We start from the raw sequence: 20,164 nt of genomic DNA, 5'->3' as shown, positions 1-20,164 counted from the left end.
CAGGATTGTCACTGGAGATAATAATCTGGCTTGCTGCCAGTCTGGTTCACAGTAGGCTGGCCTCCTGGGTTATTTATTATAGAAAAGGGGTTGGTTTCCCTGGAAGTTTGCTGCAGATGGTAGGTAGATTCCATTTCTATAAATGGCTTGGCCATTGCCCCTCTGTATATTCAGTCTCTTATTATCTTTACCGAAGGAAAAGGACGACATAAAGTATCAGGCAGAGAGCGAGAGAAGAGTCTCAGAGGCCTGAACTTCACTCTTTCTAAAGAGTAGGAGGAAAAGAGTTTCTTCTCCTAGCAGAAAGGAGAAAAGGTAGTCCAGGTTGCCAGGAGAGGCAGTCAGCCCGAGGTCTTCAAGAACTCAGAGTCCTCTGCTCTAGTCCAGACTGGCAGGGACACCGGCCAACGTCCTCAGTCAGGAGAAGGTAAAAGGGGAAATGACGTTCTGTTGTCGCGTCTCTGCTCTACCTACAAGGAACAGAGCACCAGGCTGTGTCCTGAGGGAGTAAAAACCACAAAGTCCTTAATCTCAAGGGGCTGCAAGTCAGACAGAGAGATGTGCCGTTTATATATAAAACAAACCACTGATAAACAGATAAGCACATGATCTATCATGTGTATATGCACATGTATTTTTAACACATCAATCAGTATGTATATATGTATGTTAAGATATGGATCATGATCTACTTGATCAAAAATTTTGAAACTGCAAATGTTTTACTAACCTCCAGATGTGGCTTGCAATGGAGTGCCCTGGACTGTATGTAAGTCAAACACTATACTGGAAGGAGGATCAGAGACAAAGCCAATTTTTAGGTATTTATAAAAAACTGAACAAGGGGCTTCCCTGGTTAGAATCCATCTGCAGTGTAGGAGACACGGGTATGATCCCTGGGTTGGGAAGATCACCTGGAGAGGACATGGCAACCCACTCCAGTATTCTTGCCTGGAGAATCCCATGGACAGAGCCTGGCAGGCTACGGTCCATGGGGTCACAAAAGAGTCAGACACAACTGAAGCAACTTAGCATGCACACGTGCAAAAAAACAAAAATACCTAAAACTCATCAATTTTGCTTTGAAAAAGAAAATGACCTTTTAGTTTGAAATAAGTCAAAGCATTTCTTTTTTCTTTTAAAGACTTTTTAAATGTGGATCATTTTTAAAGTCTTTCTTGAATTTGTTACAATATTGCTTCTGTTCTATGTGTTTTGTTTTGCTTTGTTTTTGCCATAAGCCATGAGGGATCTTAGCTCCCTGACCAGGGATCGAACCTGCACCTGACCACTGGACCGCCAGAAAGGTCCCTCAAAGAATTTCAGATATGTCATCTTTTTGGTATGTTGCCGTAACTGGCATTACATGCCCTTCTATAACTTTAGCAGAGTGTCAGCTCTTAGTAAGGGCTCATGTTTAAACCCACATGGGAACATCCTTGATGGTGGAGTTTTGTTGTGTTTTGCTTTTGCACCTTGTAGGAGAGGAGGAACTGAGGCAATTATTTCGTGTTTGGAGAGAAAGAAGCTGAATCTCAGGTGGGCGAAATGACTTTTCCAAGGAGTCAGAGCAGAGAGCAAAGCTAACCTGCTTCTGAAGTTTCCTCTTAAATCACATAGCCATCAAATTCTGTAAATTCTCTGCACTCCCATGGTCATTTTGTTGTCATTTTCAGTGAAAATACCTTTGGAATTCAAAAGTGTAAAGTCTGATTTAGAAAAACAGGATTAAATTATTATATTAATCTTTAGGAACTGCTTTCAGAACTTCTTTCTACTATGATACTTACTTTCCTATAAAATTGATAATCCTCTTACTTTACAGCTTAATTTCACTGTAAATCTGACATTTTTGCTTCTGTCTCAATCCAATTTATTTCAAAAGCAGTTCAGTGAAAATATTTCAAATATTGAATCACACAGATACAAATGTTGAACCACTAATGTACTCCCGTATAAGTTTTTAATTTTGTCCAGGTGGCATTATTCATACACAATAGACTTCTTAATTAATAAAAGCCATAGTCTGAGGGAATGCCAGGAAGAGTATCATTTTAATCAATCATTCTTAGGCAGTGTCACACCACTGGCAGGTTTTACTGGGCACTTCTCCAACTATAAGAAAACTACAGTATGAAGAAGGAAAACTTATCTGTGATGCTATATATTGACATCAGAGCAGGTGCTTTGAAAATCTCAGAAAAAGGATGCAAGAATTTCCCCCTTTTCCAGTGATGAATGCACAGTTAGGTAGCAGGGAAGAAAATAGAAAAGGGTTATTTTGAACTATGGTTTTCAGTTGCTATTGGCTCTCATTGCTTTCTCCATGTTATGACAGTGATTTCAATGCATGTTTACATCTAAATAAATTGGATCAAAAAGTTAATCTTAAAAAAAAAAAAGGAGCAAAATTCTTAAGTAGGGTGTAGGGTGGCTTTTGTTTTACTGGAAGAGATTTCTTTTCCCTTTTCTATTTATAATCTAGAAACACATTAATCCATTTTTGTTTCAATTTCTATGTTAAATACCTCGAAGCCACTTAGAGTTTTCATATTTGTTATTTGGGCAAAAAATTACTCAGTTTTAATGAACATATACCTAAAAGAAAAAACTCTACTGGGCTGTTTTTCTCTCAATTTTTTTCAAGGAGCTACACAGCCTCTTAACACCCCTGGTGCATAGAACTGCCAAATTGCCAGCTACACAATAAGGCAAACAATGCCAATTCAACACAACAGAAAAACACAGATGATACATTTTGCTGAACATTGTCCTGTGCCTTCAACAAAATTGCACTCTACAGCTCACTGGAACATACAATGCAAATAATTTAAATGAAAATGTGCAATGCATGGCAGTTAATCATTACCTAAGAGTGAGAATCTGGGTAATTATTCTAAAAGGAGCTTGGCCAAACACAACAGCTATCCCATCTAAAAGGTTTCCACCTTACAGAATGAATGCCTGGGTGATGATTCATGATCCATAATAGTCAAGTCTGTGATTTGAAAATGGAAGAAAATCTTGATGAGCAAGTGTTTGTCAACTAAGTGGTCTTGGCCCCTGGGTTCCATCACATAGAAGGTTCTGCCTTGTCACAATCATCACTGGCAAATGGTCACTTGAAACTACTTCTTTTTTTTAAAGTCGTAAATGTACAATATTAACATTTCTGCAAATAAAGGCAGTTTGCAAAGTCAAGCTAACTTTACAATCACAAAGCACAGGCTGACCGAGATTCTATGCCACTGCAGACCCTGTGATTAATGCCCAGGACTGGCTTTTCTGTTCCTCTTAGTGAAATAGAGCTTGAAACAGGCAGGGCTGAAATCAAGCCCAGAGAAATGGAATTTTGAAATAAAGACTTAATTGGCTAAAAAAAGAATAACATGAGACACAAGAGCAGACCTCAGTAACTTAGAGGGTATAGTGGCAGGGACTTGAGGATAAGGAGATCTCAGTCCCAATCCCAGCTCTGACTTATTTTTTTGGCTGCACCATGTGCCATGTAAGCTCTTAGTTGCATCATGTGGGACCTATTTCCCTGACCAGGGATCAAACCCATGCCCCCTGAGTTGGGAGCACAGAGTCTTAGCCACTGGCCCTCCGAGGAAGTCCCCTAGCCCTGACTTCTTAAATATAAGACCTTGGGCAAATTTCCTAATTTCTCTAGTCCTTATTTACTCAAATATAAGTGGGTACAATAATACCCATCTTGAAGAATAAAGGTTAGAAATATTCTATACAAAAATGCTCAGCACATGGATTACAAATAAGATTTCATATAGGATAGCTGTTATGTTGTTATTTTAATAGTATGTAAAATTTCAGAATTGGCTCTCTGATATTTCTTAGAAACTAGAAAATATTTCCCTATGAAAACAAGTTAATACATAAATTAAAATTATAAATCATCACAATAACTAATGTTTATGGAGCATTTCCTAGTTATTAAATAAACAGCCATGGAACAAGCACTATTTCCACAGGCACTTTGCACAATGAAAGTGAAGCCTGAAAAAGTGTTGCTCACTGTCACATAGCTAGCAGTGAATGAGATCAAAAATTCAAAACCAGGGAGTGTGGCTACGGAGGAGATGCTCTAAACTGCTTCACTGTATTGCCATCCACAGAGGAATAGATATATATAATATTCCATTATATGTAAAAATGGAATATTACTCAGCCACAGAAAAGAATAAAAATTCTGACATTTGCAGCAACATGGATGGACCTAGAAAGTATCATGCATAGTGAAATAAATCAGACAGAGAAAGACAAATATTCTATGTTATCACTTATGTGTGGAACATAAAAAAGGAAATGAATGTAACAAAACAGAAACAGACTCACAGACGCAGAAAACAAACTAATAGGGAGAGGGGAGGAAGAGGGGCAAGATGGGGATATGGCATCAAGAGATACAAACCACTATGTATAAAATAGATAAACAACAAGGATATACTGTATAGCATAAGGAATTATAGCCGTTATCCTGTAATAACATAATGGAGTATAAACTGTAAAAATATTGAATCACTATATTGTATACTTGAAGCTAACATAATATTGTAATATATTTCAATAGAAAACAAAACAAACAAAACTAGGCAGTATGTCTATGGAGTGGATGCTCTAACCTCACTGTATTACCTTAATGTAGGTTAATTAAGTTAGGTATTCGTCAACCCCCAGAAACCTGTTTATTTTTTTAACATACTTGAACTACAGTATATATATCACAGCTTCCCATTTCTTAACATATTTATTGCGACATAACTCACATACCAGAAAATTCGCTCAGTTAACTTTTTACAACCCAGTGGGTTTTAGTATATTCTCAGAGTCATGATCCATAAACACGGTCTAATTTTAGAACATTTCCATAACTCTTTACGCATGAGCAATCGCCCACCCTCAGGCCCTCTTCCTGGCTATCACTGATCTATTTCCTCTCTCTATTGATTTGTCTGTCTGGACAGTTCACATGGGGGCTTCCCTGAGGGCTCAGCAGGTAAAGAATCTGCCTGCATTGCAGGAGACATGGATTTGATCCCTAGGTTGATAAGATCCCCTGGAGAAGGAATGGCAATGCACTCCAGTATTCTTGCCTGAAAAATCCCACGGACAGAGGAGCCTGGTGGGCTATAATCTGTGGGGTTGCAAAGAGTCAGACATGACTGAGTCACACACACACACACACACACACACACACACAGTTCAAATAGGTAACATCATGTCATACGCAGTTCATTTATGTTATACCACGAATCTTGGTACTTCTTCCTTTTTTATTGCCATTGTGTAATATATCATACTTTGTTTATCCTTTCATCATCATTTAGATGGACCTTTGGGTTATTTCTACTTTTTTATACTCTAAATAATGCTCCTCTGAACACTTAGGTGCACATTTCCATACTACTCTACTCTAGGAGTAGAATTGCTAGACTGTAACTGTGTTTAACGAGAAACTGCCAACCATTGTCAAAATGGCTGCACCCCTTTCCATTCCCATCAGCAAGGGCACAGGGGCAAGATATTATCTCAGCTCAGTTACATCAGATGTCTGAAAGGGTGAAGCCATTTGTTGCTCAGATCACTCCTACATTTGGAACCTGCAAGATCTCATGGGGTCAGCCAACCTTCATGGTCTCACCCTGGGAGGTACTTTCATATGAGGTGATAATGGACTGGACTCTTTATTATTAGTGACAATGTGGTGTAGTGAATTGCAGTGTCTGTTAAATGTTAGGACCCTTTTGTTAGAAGGGATCTGTCTGTGGTCAAAACGCAGGAGGTGGCTTCAGATAATATTATAAGAACTTTATCTAGTCCTTGTTTCCAGTTCTTGGCAAAACCTTTCAAAATTCATAAAATTTCCAGAATAAGTGGAGTGACTTTTGTCATTCCCTGGTGGCTCAGATGGTAAAGAATCTGCTTGCAATCGACCTGGGTTTGATCCCTGGGTTGGGAAGATCCCCTAGAGAAGGAAATGGCAATCCACTCCAGTATTTTTGCCTGGAGTATTCCATGGACAGAGGAGGCTGGTGGGCTTCAGTCCATGGAATTGCAAAGAGTTGTACACAACTGAAAGACTAACACTCTCTCACTTTGTCATTCATCAGTTCAGTTCAGTTCAGTCCCTCAGTCGTGTCTGACTCTTTGAAACCCCATGAATCGCAGCACACCAGGCCTCCCCGTCCATCAACTCCCGGAGTTTACCCAAATCCATGTCCATCGAATCAGTGATGCCATCCAACCATCTCATCCTCTGTCGTCCCCTTCTCCTCCTGCCCCCAATCCTTCCCAGCATTAGGGTTTTTTCCAATGAGTCAACTCTTCGCATGAGGTGGCCAAAGTATTGGAGTTTCAGCTTCAACATCAGTCCTTCCAATGAACACCCAGGACTGATCTCCTTTAGGATGGACTGGTTGGATCTTCTTGCAGTCCAAGGGACTCTCAAGAGTCTTCTCCAAAACCACAGTTCAAAAGCATCAATTCTGCAGCACTCAGCTTTCTTCACTGTCCAACTCTTACATCCATACATGACTACTGGAAAAACCATAGCCTTGACTAGATGGACCTTTGTTGGCAAAGTAATGTCTCTGCTTTTAAATATGCTGTCTAGGTTGGTTATAACCTTCCTTCCAAGGAGTAAGCGTCTTTTAATTTCATGGCTGCAATCACCATCAGCAGTGATTTTGGAGCCCAAAAAAATAAAGTCTGACACTGTTTCCACTGTTTCCCCATCTATTTCCCATGAAGTGATGGGACCAGATGCCATGATCTTAGTTTTCTGAACGTTGAGCTTTAAGTCAACTTTTTCACTCTCCTCTTTCACTTTCATCAAGAGGCTCTTTAGTTCTTCTTCACTTTCTGCCATCAGGGTGGTGTCATCTGCATATCTGAGGTTACTGATATTTCTCCCGGCAATCTTGATTCCAGCTTGTGTTTCTTCCAGCCCAGCGTTTCTCATGATGTACTCTGCATATAAGTTAAATAAGCAGGGTGATAATATACAGCCTTGACGTACTCCTTTTCTTATTTGGAACCAGTCTGTTGTTCCATGTCCAGTTCTAACTGTTGCTTCCTGACCTGCATACAGGTTTCTCAAGAGGCAGGTCAGATGGTCTGGTATTCCCATCTCTTTCAGGATTTTCCACAGTTTATTGTGATCCACACAGTCAAAGGCTTTGGCATAGTCAATAAAGCAGAAATAGATGTTTTTCTGGAAGTTTCTCACTTTTTCGATGATCCAGCGGATGTTGGCAATTTGATCTCTGGTTCCTCTGCCTTTTCTAAGATCAGGTTGAACATCTGGAAGAGTTCACGGTTCACGTATTGCTGAAGCCTGGCTTGGAGAATTTTGAGCATTACTTGACTAGCGTGTGAGATGAGTGCAATTGTGCGGTAGTTTGAGCATTCTTTGGCATTGCCTTTCTTTGGGATTGGGATGAAAACTGACCTTTTCCAGCCCTGTGGCCACTGCTGAGTTTTCCAAATTTGCTGGCATATCGAGTGCGGCACTTTTACAGCATCATCTTTGAGGATTTGAAATAGCTCAACTGGAATTCCATCACCTCCACTAGCCTTGTTCATAGTGATGCTTTCTCAGGCCCACTTGACTTCACATTCCGGGATGTCTGGCTCTAGGTGAATGATCACACCATCGTGATTATCTGGGCCGTGAAGATCTTTTTTGTACAGTTCTTCTGTGTATTCTTGCCAAAAGGGTCCTAAATTGAAAATTCTGAAAACTGTTCTTCAACAAATTTCTCTGTTTACCATCTAACCTGAACTCGTGTCTGATGGGATGAAAAGATTTGCTTTGCACTGTTTTCTGCACATGCCCCTGGAAAGAAAATCTATCTCCACCCGGATACTCCTTTGCTTGAGACACCATCTCTGAATTTTGAGGAGGAAACAGCCAAGGACTTGGCAAATTTAGCACTCACCTTCACTAGCTCGGTGTAGCCGGTCTCCTTGGGGGTCCACCACGGCTGGGCTTTCAGTCCCTGCACGTTGTACAGTGAGCGCTGCCACACGGAGGCAAAATGGCCCCTCTGGTGCCCCAGCTCGTACCACCTATATGCCTGGAAAATCAGAAAGGTTGAACTCCAAATGAGGCAGTCTTACTATAAATAACCTTACAACTAAAGTCACTAAAAACAAGGTATGACTTTGTGACAATAAATAAAGAGCTTGCTGGTCACGTGCCCCAATATGTTAAACACTGGCAAAATTACTGTTCTTTGATTGGGTTTTTGATTAGGACCTATTATTTTAAATAAATATGTGCATTTTATTTTCATTCCTAGGCTGTAAGTTCTCTGAACACAGGACTCACACTGCATACAGTCTGGTCTCCTCAGAGTGTTCAGCAGAGTCTAGGACTTTGTTCAGTGGATAAATCATTGAAGACACAAAAGGCAACTATGTTTATATTTTAGTTTTCATTTCTTAAATTCTATTTCTATGTTTCCTTTGAAAGGAAAGGAGTATATTTTCACCGTTTTTTTTTTTTTTACAGATACCTGTTTTTACTGATTTGGAATGTTAAAAAGGACAGCAAATTTTTTTCCCCCACCACGCCTGGTGGCATGCAGGATCTTAGTTCCCGGACCAGGGATTGAACCTGTGTGTCCCCTGCAGTGGAAGTGTGGTGTCCTAACTGCTGGACTGCCAGGCAAGTCCCAGACAGCACCTTCTTTTCACATGAACAGTCTTCCCTGTCCACATGAAGAAGAAGACTGCCCCAAGGTAACAGAGTACAAACCCTCCATTAAAGAAGCAGACAAAAGAAAATAATATTCTGAGTTAGCCATAAATAGAGTGAGAGTCCTCATTACGTTTTTTTAAGAAGGGAAATTTTGTTCCGAGTATTTTTTATCCCTGCCATAAGGGATGACATTTGCGGCTGTAGGCTCTAACATGATACAACTTCCCTCCAAGAAGACTAACTAGTCTTTTCAGGGACAGCTGGCTGCAGTCTGCTGCTCCATACGTCCCCTTCAAATGATGCCTGAACCATATGCTCTCCTGGTGGCCCTCCCCACACAGCCCTGCACCCAGCACATCTCATTGTCTTTAGACTGGAAGACAATTCTAGGATTGTGCTTAATGGTCCCCACCTCTATTATCTGAATTCTGATCTAATGATTGCTTTCAAAGAGTGATTTCAAATACACATCTTGATCAATGAAAACAGTCAGTTAATATCAAGCAGATTAAGAAGACAAGAATATTTTCATCAAACTCCATCTTACTTTAGATGTAACAAATAATAACTCTTTAAAGTCTTTAAAAATTCATAGGCCAAAATTTTGTTTGTTAGAAAAATCAAGTGTGTTAGCAGAACCATCTCTATTTTCAGTAACACTTTTCAGCTCACTACTAGCTTTCGCACATGTATTTTCATTTGATCTTTTCTATAACTCCAAATAGTTCCATTTTACAAATGCTCAAACTGAGATTTAAAAAGACTAAACATGATGAACAATCACCCAGGGCATCTGGCAACTTATTCCACTGTCTTTCTGTCTCCCTATTATTTAAAAAGAAACTATCACAAGTGATCTTCTTATGTAATTATCTTTCTCAATAATATCTCAAATTAAGAATATATGTACTAATCACTCTTACAGGTTTTCCTTGAAAGACATGTAAGTGGTAACCATAAAGTAATTTCTTTAAATATGGCTCATAGTAGTCTGATTTTAAAAATATAGCATTTTACCTTTGAAATTAAATTGACTATTTCAGTTATTTTTGTCCAATTTAAATTTAGTTAATTTTTCAGTGTTAAAGTGAACAACCATACTAATTACAACAAATGATTTTAGGAAATTCTTACTAATTTTTTTAATCATCAGCAATTCACTTTAAGGACATAGTGTTAGAATAGTGAGAAAGAAATTATTGGAATTAGAAATCCTAGATTTCAGTCCTGGACTAAACACTCAGCATGCTGGGTGCCTGGGCAAGACATTGTACTTACAGGGCATGTTCAAGTATCTGTAAGAGCTTTTCTGACACCCAAAGTTGGTACTAGTGCATCAAACAGGGCCCTTAACCTTATACCCCTCTGCCATTTAATTTTTTTTTTTTCAGCTGCTCAGCTCGGAGGATCTTAGTCCCCCCACCAGGGATTGAACCCATGCCCCTTGAAGTGGAAGTGCAGAGTCTTAACCACTGGACTGCCAAGAAAGTCCTCTCCCTCACCCCTCACCATTTAACTCTTAGAGAAACAAAACTATGAATGATATATTAGGAATTAAAAAAAATTATCTTTAATTATATAGGGGATATAGTGAATTTAGCCAGATTTTAAATTTTTTCATTTTTAATTGGAGTATAATAGTTGCTTTACAATGTTGTGTTGGTTTCTGCTATACAACAACGTGAATCAGCTGTAAGAACACAGACATCCCCTTTTTCTTGAGCTTCCCTCCCAGCACCCACCCCAATTCACCCCTCTAGGTCATCATAGAGCACCGAGCTAGGCTCCCCCTGTTAAACAGCTACTTCCCACTAGCCATCTATTTTATACATGGTGGTGTATATATGTCAACGGTACTCTTCCAGTTCATCCCACCTTCTCCTTTCCCCACTGTACTCACAAGTCAATTCTCTATGTCTGTGTCTCTATTTCCGTCCTGCAAATAGGTTCATCAGTACCATTTTTCTAGATTCCATATTTATATATGCGTTAATGAGGAGTCCCTGGTAGCTCAGTGGTACAGAATCCGCCTGCCAGTGCAAAAGACTCAGGTTCGATCCCTGGGTTGGAAAGATCTCCTGGAGGAGGAAATGGCACCCCACTCCTGTATTCTTGCATGGAGAATTCCATGGACAGAGGAGCCTGGCAGGCTACAGTCTATAGGGTCAAAAAGAGTCAGACACAACTGAGCAAGGAACACTTTCCCCTCACTTTCATTCGCTATTTGTTTCTCTGCGGGCTTTTTAAATTCAAGAACTGTGCCATTCCTTGCGTTTTAATGATAATTAAGCTGAAAGCACAATCCCATAGGTTCAAATCACAAGCTCTTAACAATGTGTAGTAGTGAATTGTTTGCCCTTGAAGTGAAGGCTGTTTTCATCTAAGATGTGAGACTAAATCACAGACTTGTTTTATCTGTCTTTGCCCTGGACCATAAGATGTTCAAAGGTATATTAATTAGTGATGATTACATTTATAGTAATCAGATATGAACATTTATCCAGTGTTAGATACTGTTGCAAAGGTTTTCTTATCCTTCTCATTCAAAGGAGGTAACAGGAATTTACATCTTAAGAGAATGAAGGAACACAAAAGTGACTGCTAATCAGCAATTTCTTCTCCCTTCTTTCTCATCTTCTTTCATTGCTTATTTTATTACAGTTGATTGACGGGTAGGTCAGAGGGAAAAGGTACAGATACACAGAAATGGATAAAGAAAACAGTGTCAGTCATCCAAATTTCTGTTACCCCAAATTGGGTCATCTCTTTAGCTGGCAATTACCCAGCTACAAAACCCTTTGCTCCAACGAACTCTCAATTGTCCAAATAGTGCTGAGTTCTTATTAGTTTTAGAAACCAGAAGTTATGTTACCCTCAGATGTCACCTTATTATTGATATATATATGAAATGCATGGTTACAAAAATCCAGGGTCCCTGACTCTAATGAAAGCCCAGAATATGGCCATGGCATGGTGCAGGACAGCCTAGCAATGTTGTGTGAACCACGGTGGATGGTGAGAATCTGGGGATTTACATCGTATGACGCCATCATTAATGACCAAATGTTATACTAAAGAAGCCAACAATGAACTCAGAAAAAAGGAATAATATAAAAGAAAATGTGTGATTTGTTTTAGGTGCTATATTTTCTGTGTCAGTACTGGTCATTATTATAGCTATAGGTGTTCATCTGAAACTTGGTATTAAATATTTCAGAAAGTAATTACACAATTAACCAGGTTCAGTCTGCTTAAGAATCAGTTGAATAAAGACTTCATTCTAAAAATATGTACTTTTAAGATTCCAAAATAACATAAGTCTAGGCTTCCCTGGTAGCTCAGCTGGTAAAGAATCATCCTGCAATGCAGGAGACCCCGGTTTGATTCCTGGGTCGGGAAGATACCCTGGAGAATGGATAGGCTACTCACTCCAGTATTTTTCCCTGGTGGCTCAGATGGTAAAAATTTCGCCTGCAGTATGGGAGACCTGGGTTCAATCCCCAGATTAGGAAGATCCCCTGGAGAAGGAAATGGCAACTCACTCCAGTATTCTTGACTGGAGATTCCCATGGACAAAGGAGTTTGGCAGTTCACGGGGGTCACAGAGTAGGACACGATTGAGTAACTAAGAACAGCACAGGCAAACTACAAAAATAACTTAAAAGATATTTAAACAATTTCAAGGACATCTCTTCATTTCATAAATACAAAAATATTTTTTCAAGGCAATATCTGTCTCTATAGATACACACACAGATGCACAAACAGGCACACATATACATGCACACATACAGACACACACATATGCACACTAATTTAGAGGCTACTCTTGTGATTATTCAAATACTTTATTGAAAGAAGTTATACAAGTTAAATCCCCAAATTTCTTTATAGTAGGAATTGTTAGGCTGTTGCAAAAAGTTTAAACTACGTTCAAAAGTTTATGCTCAAAACATTTTTTTCAGTTGTAACTATCTCATAGAAATCATTGCCCCCCCCACCCCCCTGCCCATATCTTCTGTTAAAGAGAACAAAAAGCTCATGAATGCACTATTACCTCTTTGTTTCCAACTCTCTGCATGGCATCCCCCAGGTGAAAATAAAATCTCCCATCATCAGTACCAGGATCCCCAGATTCTATTCCTTCCTGCAGAAAGGACAGTGTTAGTATTTGTGAAAGGATTAGATACCAGACTTATTAATCCATTGACTTACTAAATCTTTTCTGAGAACCAGAAAATCATCTCAATATTGTTGTTCTTCAGTCTCCCAGTTGTGTCTGACTCTTTGCAATCCCATGGACTGCAGCACCTCAGTCCTCCCTGTCCCTCATCATCTCCCAGAGTTTGCCCAAGTTCATGTCCTTTGCATCGGTGATGCCATCCAGCCATCTCATCCTCTGGCACCCTCTTCTCCTTCTGCTCTCATTGTTTTCCAGCATCAGAGACTTTTTCCAATGAGTTGTCTGTTTGCTTCAGGTGGTCAAAGTATTGGAGCTTCAGCTTCAGCATCAGTCCTTACAGTGAATATTCAAGGTTGATCTCCCTTAAAATTGACTAGTTTGACCTCCTTACTGCCCAAGATACTTTCAAGAGTCTTCTTCAGCAACACAGTTCGAAGGCATCAATTTGGCAATTAGGTTACTGGTCAATATTTACAACGCAAAAGCAAAAGGAGGTGATAAAGTTCAGTGTAACAATGCATTCATCATCAATTCAGAGTGGAACAGCCCATTAAGTTAATATGATGCTTTGTGAAGTGTCTCTGCAGGAACAATTATATTTCAGTTTCCCAAAGAATTTCTCTGGCTGAGTTTCTATCACATTTATTTTGTTCTCCAGATCTGATCATATGTCATCTAGAGGCTTTTTTCCCCTGAACCAAAATGTTTAGTTGCTCATAGATGTTTGAAATGATAGAGACCCAACTGCAAGTAATATTTTTTTCCACTCAAAAGAAATGTGTCCTCACTTTTCAATGAAATCATTTACAGAACCCATGACAGGATTAAAGCCAGTTGGAATCTTTGAAAATATAATTTTATTAAACAACTCCCATCCTAAAACACTCAGCTGATTTCTATCCCCACTGTCCACAAAAGAACTGAAATTTTAAATTTATGTAAAAACAAAACAGAAATATTAAAGCAAGAGAATGAATTTAGAAAAGCAAAAGAAGCTCAAAGATTAATAAAACATATTTCAATGTCTAAAAGTCTGTATCTTTGAGGCTTCTTCATAAGAACCCCATTATCTCTTACTTGGGTGAAATTTTATGCACATAAGGGTGGAAAATAGCAGCACAGAACAGAAGCATCACTCAGGAGGCGACAGCTGTGACCCGGGCTCCTGACTGACAGATGCTCAGGTAAGCATGCTCGTTTGTTAACTAACCAACCCTGTCCTCCATTTCCTCATCTCCATGCCAGGAGAGTACTGTTAGGTCCTTATGATGTCAAAGGAAATTTAAGAGGAATATTTTATATCAGAGAAGACTACGTGCTCACAGGGTCATGGTAGGGAATGGGCAGCTTGCGGAGGTCCCGTGACAGCCAAGACAGGCTGGGGGGTGGGGTGTATGCCCACCTCAAGGGGGCACCACTGCTCAGCTCCTGTGCTGAGATGTGGGCCACATGTAACCTTTCCAGAGAAATCAGAAATTTGCTTGATTATATAAAATCCTTCAGATTTTAAACTAAGGCAAGCAATTAAAATTGTTAAGAGGATTATATTGGCCAAATAGAACATGCAAGCTACTTGTAATCAGTGGGTCACTATTTGAGATCTCTGACCAAAGGCATATGAAGGAAACAGATCACAAAAGTAGATCATAAAAGTGCTACTTTAAGTTCACAGGTATATAATCAGCTACCTGGCTGATATGGTAGCTATTAGCTAGTGTTACAGGCTTCCCTGATGGTTCAGATGGTAAAGAATCTGTCTGCAATGTGGGAGACCCAGGTTTGATCCCTGTGTCAGGAAGATCCCCTGGAGAAGCGAATGGCTACTCACTCCAGTATTCTTGCCTAGTCTCCAGGACAGAAGAGCATGGTGGGCTACAGTCCATGGAGTGGCAAAGAGATGGACACAACTGAGCGACTAACACCTTCACTTTCACTTATGTAGCTGGTGTTACTATTTAAATTATAAATAAAAAATTCAATTCCTCAGTGATATTAGCCACATTTTAGACAACAGTCACAAGTGGTTAGTGGCCACCATATGAGAAAATGCAAATAAAGAGCATTTCCTTTATAGCAGAAAGTTCTGTTGGTCAGCCCTGAGCCAGACCATGTGTGATCCTGGTAAACTGATGAGGATTCTGTTTTTATGTGAACAAAAAATGACAACACATTTTATTCTGAATCTTTCAAGCTATCAGGCTTTTGGGGATTGGATTTACTCAGTCTGCCTTTGTTACCTCATTTTGTGTAGGTTTCCATGAAACCTGTTCAAAGTAGTTTCAATGTATAATTAAATTGCAAAAGGAACAGTTAATTCATTATTGCTGGGGGATTTTTGCCAAAACTAATGCCTGTGGCTGGCAATTTGCTATGACTGAAAACGTCTCCAGTCAATAATGTTTGGGTAACAAAAGACGTATTCATATGTCTCTGTTTGATACTGTGTTAACGCATTGTCCATATTCAAAATATTTTATTAACTAATAACAACTGCGATTTTAGGAATTTCTTCAAAATCTTTTCCAAATAATCTCTGCTCATAACACTTCTACCTCTGACACCTTCGATTAAGCTGAAGGTCCACACTGCCTGTGAATGTCATCGTCTGAAGGTGTATATTTTGGTGTTGAAAAGGGTCAGTAGTGCATGCCAGTCAATCTACAATACATAATCCAGGGTGTCCAAATGACTCAAAGGGATCAGAAGAGGGAAAGAGAGGAAGGGAGGGAGTTACCTTTAGATAGGGGATGCTCTCAGCAATCTTGTTCTGTGCCTTCAGGATAAAGCCATAATGCACTTTAGCAAAACCATCATTAGGTGTCACGCTCAGAACCTAAACTCAAAAAAAAAAAAAAAAAAAGCTATTGCGATGGACTGTAAATTCTACAAATGTTTTAATTAACTTTGCTGTGCTTGGACTGGATTATGATGCTATAGGTTAAAATACAATAGTGTTTTTTCTCATTGCAATACATTAGGCTTAAATGGCCCCATATCCCCTCAACTCAAAATGTTCAATGCAAAATGTTCTCCAAGAATAAAGAAATGAATGAAAAGGCAATGACCATTAAAGCATTGCTCTAACAATGCAAATCAGCAAAATCTCTATCAATTTTATGACTTCAACATTTTTCAGGGAAAGACTGCTTTAAATTAGCTCTATTTAAAGTCAACTCTGAATGGTTATCATATATTTCTTTACACATATGTTTTATGGGCTTCTTTGGTGGATCAGATGGTAAAGAATCTGCTTGCAATACAGGAGACCTGGGTATGATCCCTGGGTTGGGAAGATCCCCTGGAGGAGGGCACAGCAACCCACTCTAGTAATCTTGCCTGGAGAATTAAATGGACAGAGGAACCTATTGGGCTACCATCCATGGGGGTCACAAAAAGAGTCAGACATGACTGGGTGACTAACACTTTCACTTTTGCATGCAGCTGCTCCAGGACTCTCCTCTCATCTTCATGGATGAGTTCATGAAGCCCACATGCTACTCACACACCTGCTACTATGACAGTGGTAGGGGTGGGTGACCAGGACTCAGAGGCACCCACAGGGCTGCCCTCCCAGCTAGGTTCTTTATGTTCACCTACTGTGCTTACTGCAGTTTACATTCAGTGCATAACGGATGCACAAGTTGTATTATCCTGTTGTAATTAGCAAACTCTCAGAAAATGACAAATGGCTTTATAAGATTTCTAAAAAAGTCAAATTGAGACTAATACTAAAAATGTTGCCGAGATTCTCTCTCTCTTTACATACATACACACACATGTGTGCACACACACACACATATAAAGCATAGAAAACAACAAACTGGCTGACATTTCTAGTTCTGCAAAAATTCGGCACGACACACTACCAGGACTAAAAATACCCTTATAAATAATGTTTCACATGGACATTATTAAAATATCAACTTTTCAGTCAGAGTGAACATATTATTGACAGTTAAATGAAATTTTGAAAGTATCTGAAATATTTCATCTTAAAACCTATTTTAGAATGTGGACCTTCTTGAATGTCCACCACAGGTTAGTACATGTATACATAAACATACAATTCACAGGTTTTTGCTTGAACATTTTTTACTGAAAGAGGATACAATCAAACACATCTGAAGACTACTGCTACAGGCAGTGGGAACCACTGAAGAGCTGAAGCCAAGGATGGGGGTCAGATTGGCATTTTGTGTTGATGAAGATCATACGAAAACAAGGCTGGGCGGCGTGGATCTATCCTATTTTACACTAGAGACAAGGGGGCCTGAGTTAGATGAGAGGATTTGAAAGATACTGAGGACGTTAAAAGTAACAGAGATTAGTTACTTGGCACCAGATTGTAACTCCATGATGGCATACACTGTATTGTTTCCTTAAGCACCATTTCCTGAGCCAGTGCTTGTGGGTTTCACTAAATATGTGCTAAGTGAATGGATAAGCATGAGGAGTGAAGGGAGGCAAGGGTCAGGAAGATGCTGGACCAAGTGTGGCTCAGGTAATCGATGGTGTTATTAACAAGGAGGAAAGTGCAGCAAAGTCTCCAAAAGCCAAGGATGTGAGCAAGGTTTCTGCAACCACCTTAAAGTCAGTCTTTGCTGGGACCTCCTTGGTGGTTCAGTGGCTAAGAATCTGCTCTTCCACTGCAGGGAGCAAGGGTTCAATATCTGATCCAGGAGCTAAGATCCCACGTAACACTCTTTGCAGCCAAAAAAAAAAAAAAGATCAGACAGCCAATGCCTCTGAAAGGTGAGTAATTTACGCCATACACCCGAAAGGCTTGTATTCTGTAGTTTCTCCCCAGTTTGGACTTTAACTGAAAAAAGTACAAGATAATGTGCTTTTAAGTTCTTGAGTTTTTGAGTTCCTCTTCCTGTCATAAAGAACACTTTAGAAAGGTTGTTTGTGGACTGAAATATATATATGAGTTTAAAAAGTATCACAATTATAGGTTGAAGATTTTGATGTACCAAATGTTAACTAACATTGAAAATCTTTTGATGAAGCAGAAAAAGGGTGATGAAACAAAATTTAGGATATGTTAACTATAATAAGACTTGAATTTGACTTAATTTAAAATAAAGACAGTGAATGATCAGGTGTATTAAAGGCAATTTAGAAATAACATTAGAACTCCATGTTCAAAAGACTTTGATTAATCGTTAATAGCAAATTGCTGCTTACTTGCCTCTTCATAGACCTTCTTGGCACTGTCATTGTCTCCTATCAAGAGGTACCCAACTCCAAGGTCATTCTTTAAGGAAGTATCATCAGGAAATAGTTGAACTAATTTTTGAAGAGTAAGCAAGGATCCTCTCATGTGACCTGATTTGGTGGAAAGAAAAAAAGAAAACAATAGAAATAAAAATAGCTTCTGTCCACCCTTGTTTTGGCATTACGAATCATAAGAGACTATTCAACAGAGCCTGAAGACCAGCGTAACTCTGACTCTGCATACTAATGGCTAAGTTCCTCTTAGGATTTTATCCTGCAGCTCTAAGGGCATCAGTAACTCCCATAAGTGGGTTTTCCAGGTGGTGCTAGGGGTAAACAATTCGGCTGCCAATGCAGGGGACACAAGGGATGCTGGTTCAATCCCTGGTTCAAGAAGACCCCCTGGAGAAGGAAATGGCAACCCACTCCAGTATTCTTGCCTGGAAAATCCCATGGACAGAGGGGTTCACAAAAAGAGTCAGACACGACTGAGCACACATATAACTCCCATAAGTAGATACTGAACATAATACTGCCTACAAATATTTTAAAGACATTCTTATTTTCTAAATTCATCAACATTTACCCTTTATGTCAAATTGCCTCTTATGAAAGTTTTAGTTACCCATTCCTTATTTAAAAAATGTTTTACAGTGGTATTTTTGACATTATAATTAACTTTAAAATTATAAATACAGAACAGGCAAATAAGAAATCTAATAGATTTCAGAGTCTAGCACCCTGGATGAGACATGAAGAGGCACTGAGGTACTCTGCTTGTCTTTGTCTCTCAGTAATGACCTAGTCCTGGAGCCAAGGAGACATCATCCAGTATTAGGGGACCCTCTGGTGGACGATAGGATGCTATGCCTACACGAACCATGAAATCCCAGTTCAGTTCATTTTAAGGGCTGTCCAATGGATGTTTAAGATTTAGAGGGGTCAATTGCCATCACTCTTCACCTCAGTTGGAAAGACAAACTGTAGGCATTTCCCTGCTGGTCCAGTGGTTAGGAATCCACCTTGCAATGCAGGGGACACCAGTTCGTTCCCTGGTCCAGGAAGATCCCACATGTCGTAGAGCAATTAGAGCAACTAAGCCCACGCGCCACAACTACTGAGTCCACGTGCTGCAACTACTGAAGCCCATGCACCTAGAGCCCGTGCTGGGCAACAAGAGAAGCCACCGCAATGAGAAGTCCGAGCACCACAATGAAGAGTAGCCCCCACTTGTCGCAACTAGAGAAAGCCCATGTGCAGCAACAAAGACCCAGAGCAGCCAAAATAAGTAAATAAATCTTTAAAAAAAATAGACAAACTGTATAAGGGAAAATGTGCAAAACAAGAGTCCTCATGACAAAACTACCTGAAAGGCTTTGTTGACCAGAAACTGGAAATCAGCCAAGATACGCCAGGACCATCACAAAGCTAATGTAGCTGGATGCTCTACTAACCGTTAGGCATAAAACACCACCCACTGACCCCGCCATCCTCTCCCCATTCACTACTTGCCAGTCTGGGACAGTTTGCTCAAATATTCATTCTTCACTGATAAATCTGACTCCACCTTTCTGTCCTCTCCCTCTGCCACCTGCCCCACATGGGCTCACAGCTTTCTTTTGCTTCTAAACTTGCCCTACGGAGCCACGACAAAGGCCCAGGTGAGAGTCCATCCCATGTCCTTCTCGCCCCTCCCACTCTGCATCCCCAGGGACCTGAGTCCCTCAGCACCTCCTCTAGTGAACTCACCTCACTCTCATTTGGAGGCGAAAGAAAGTGGAAGTGTTAGTCGCTCAGTCGTGTCCCCGTCTTTGCGACCCCATGAACTGTAGCCCCGTGGGCTCCTCTGTCCACAGGATTCTCCAGGCAAGAATACTAGAGTAGGTTGCTATTCCCTTCTTCAGGGAACCTTCCTGACCCAGGGATGGAACCTGGGATTCTGGCATTGCAGATTCTTTACCGTTGGAGCCACCAGGGAATTTGGAAGAGAGACTATATTCAAACACTGAAGGGTTACTTTGGAAGAAGGTTAGATCTACTTG

At 39.9% G+C, this 20,164-nt stretch overlaps 1 protein-coding gene across 20 annotated transcripts in view; it reads right to left on the bottom strand.

Annotated features, from left to right (window-relative positions):
* Positions 1-20,164, bottom strand: part of ASPH (aspartate beta-hydroxylase) — a 191,357-nt gene that overhangs the window by 24,201 nt on the left and 146,992 nt on the right. For all 20 annotated transcript variants that reach the window (XM_081501116.1, XM_081501117.1, XM_081501119.1 and 17 more), the window contains 4 exons: positions 18,097-18,233; positions 15,640-15,738; positions 12,780-12,869; positions 7,959-8,096 (listed from right to left, as the gene is read on the bottom strand). In XM_081501116.1, the coding sequence (XP_081357242.1) occupies positions 7,959-8,096; positions 12,780-12,869; positions 15,640-15,738; positions 18,097-18,233 (464 nt within the window). The remainder of the gene's footprint in view (positions 1-7,958; positions 8,097-12,779; positions 12,870-15,639; positions 15,739-18,096; positions 18,234-20,164) is intronic.

The sequence above is a fragment of the Giraffa tippelskirchi genome, chromosome 6, assembly GCF_054371585.1.
Source record: "Giraffa tippelskirchi isolate mGirTip1 chromosome 6, T2T-mGirTip1v1.2.pri, whole genome shotgun sequence".
Classification (NCBI taxonomy): domain Eukaryota; kingdom Metazoa; phylum Chordata; class Mammalia; order Artiodactyla; family Giraffidae; genus Giraffa; species Giraffa tippelskirchi.
This window is presented reverse-complemented; position numbering and strand designations above follow the sequence as displayed.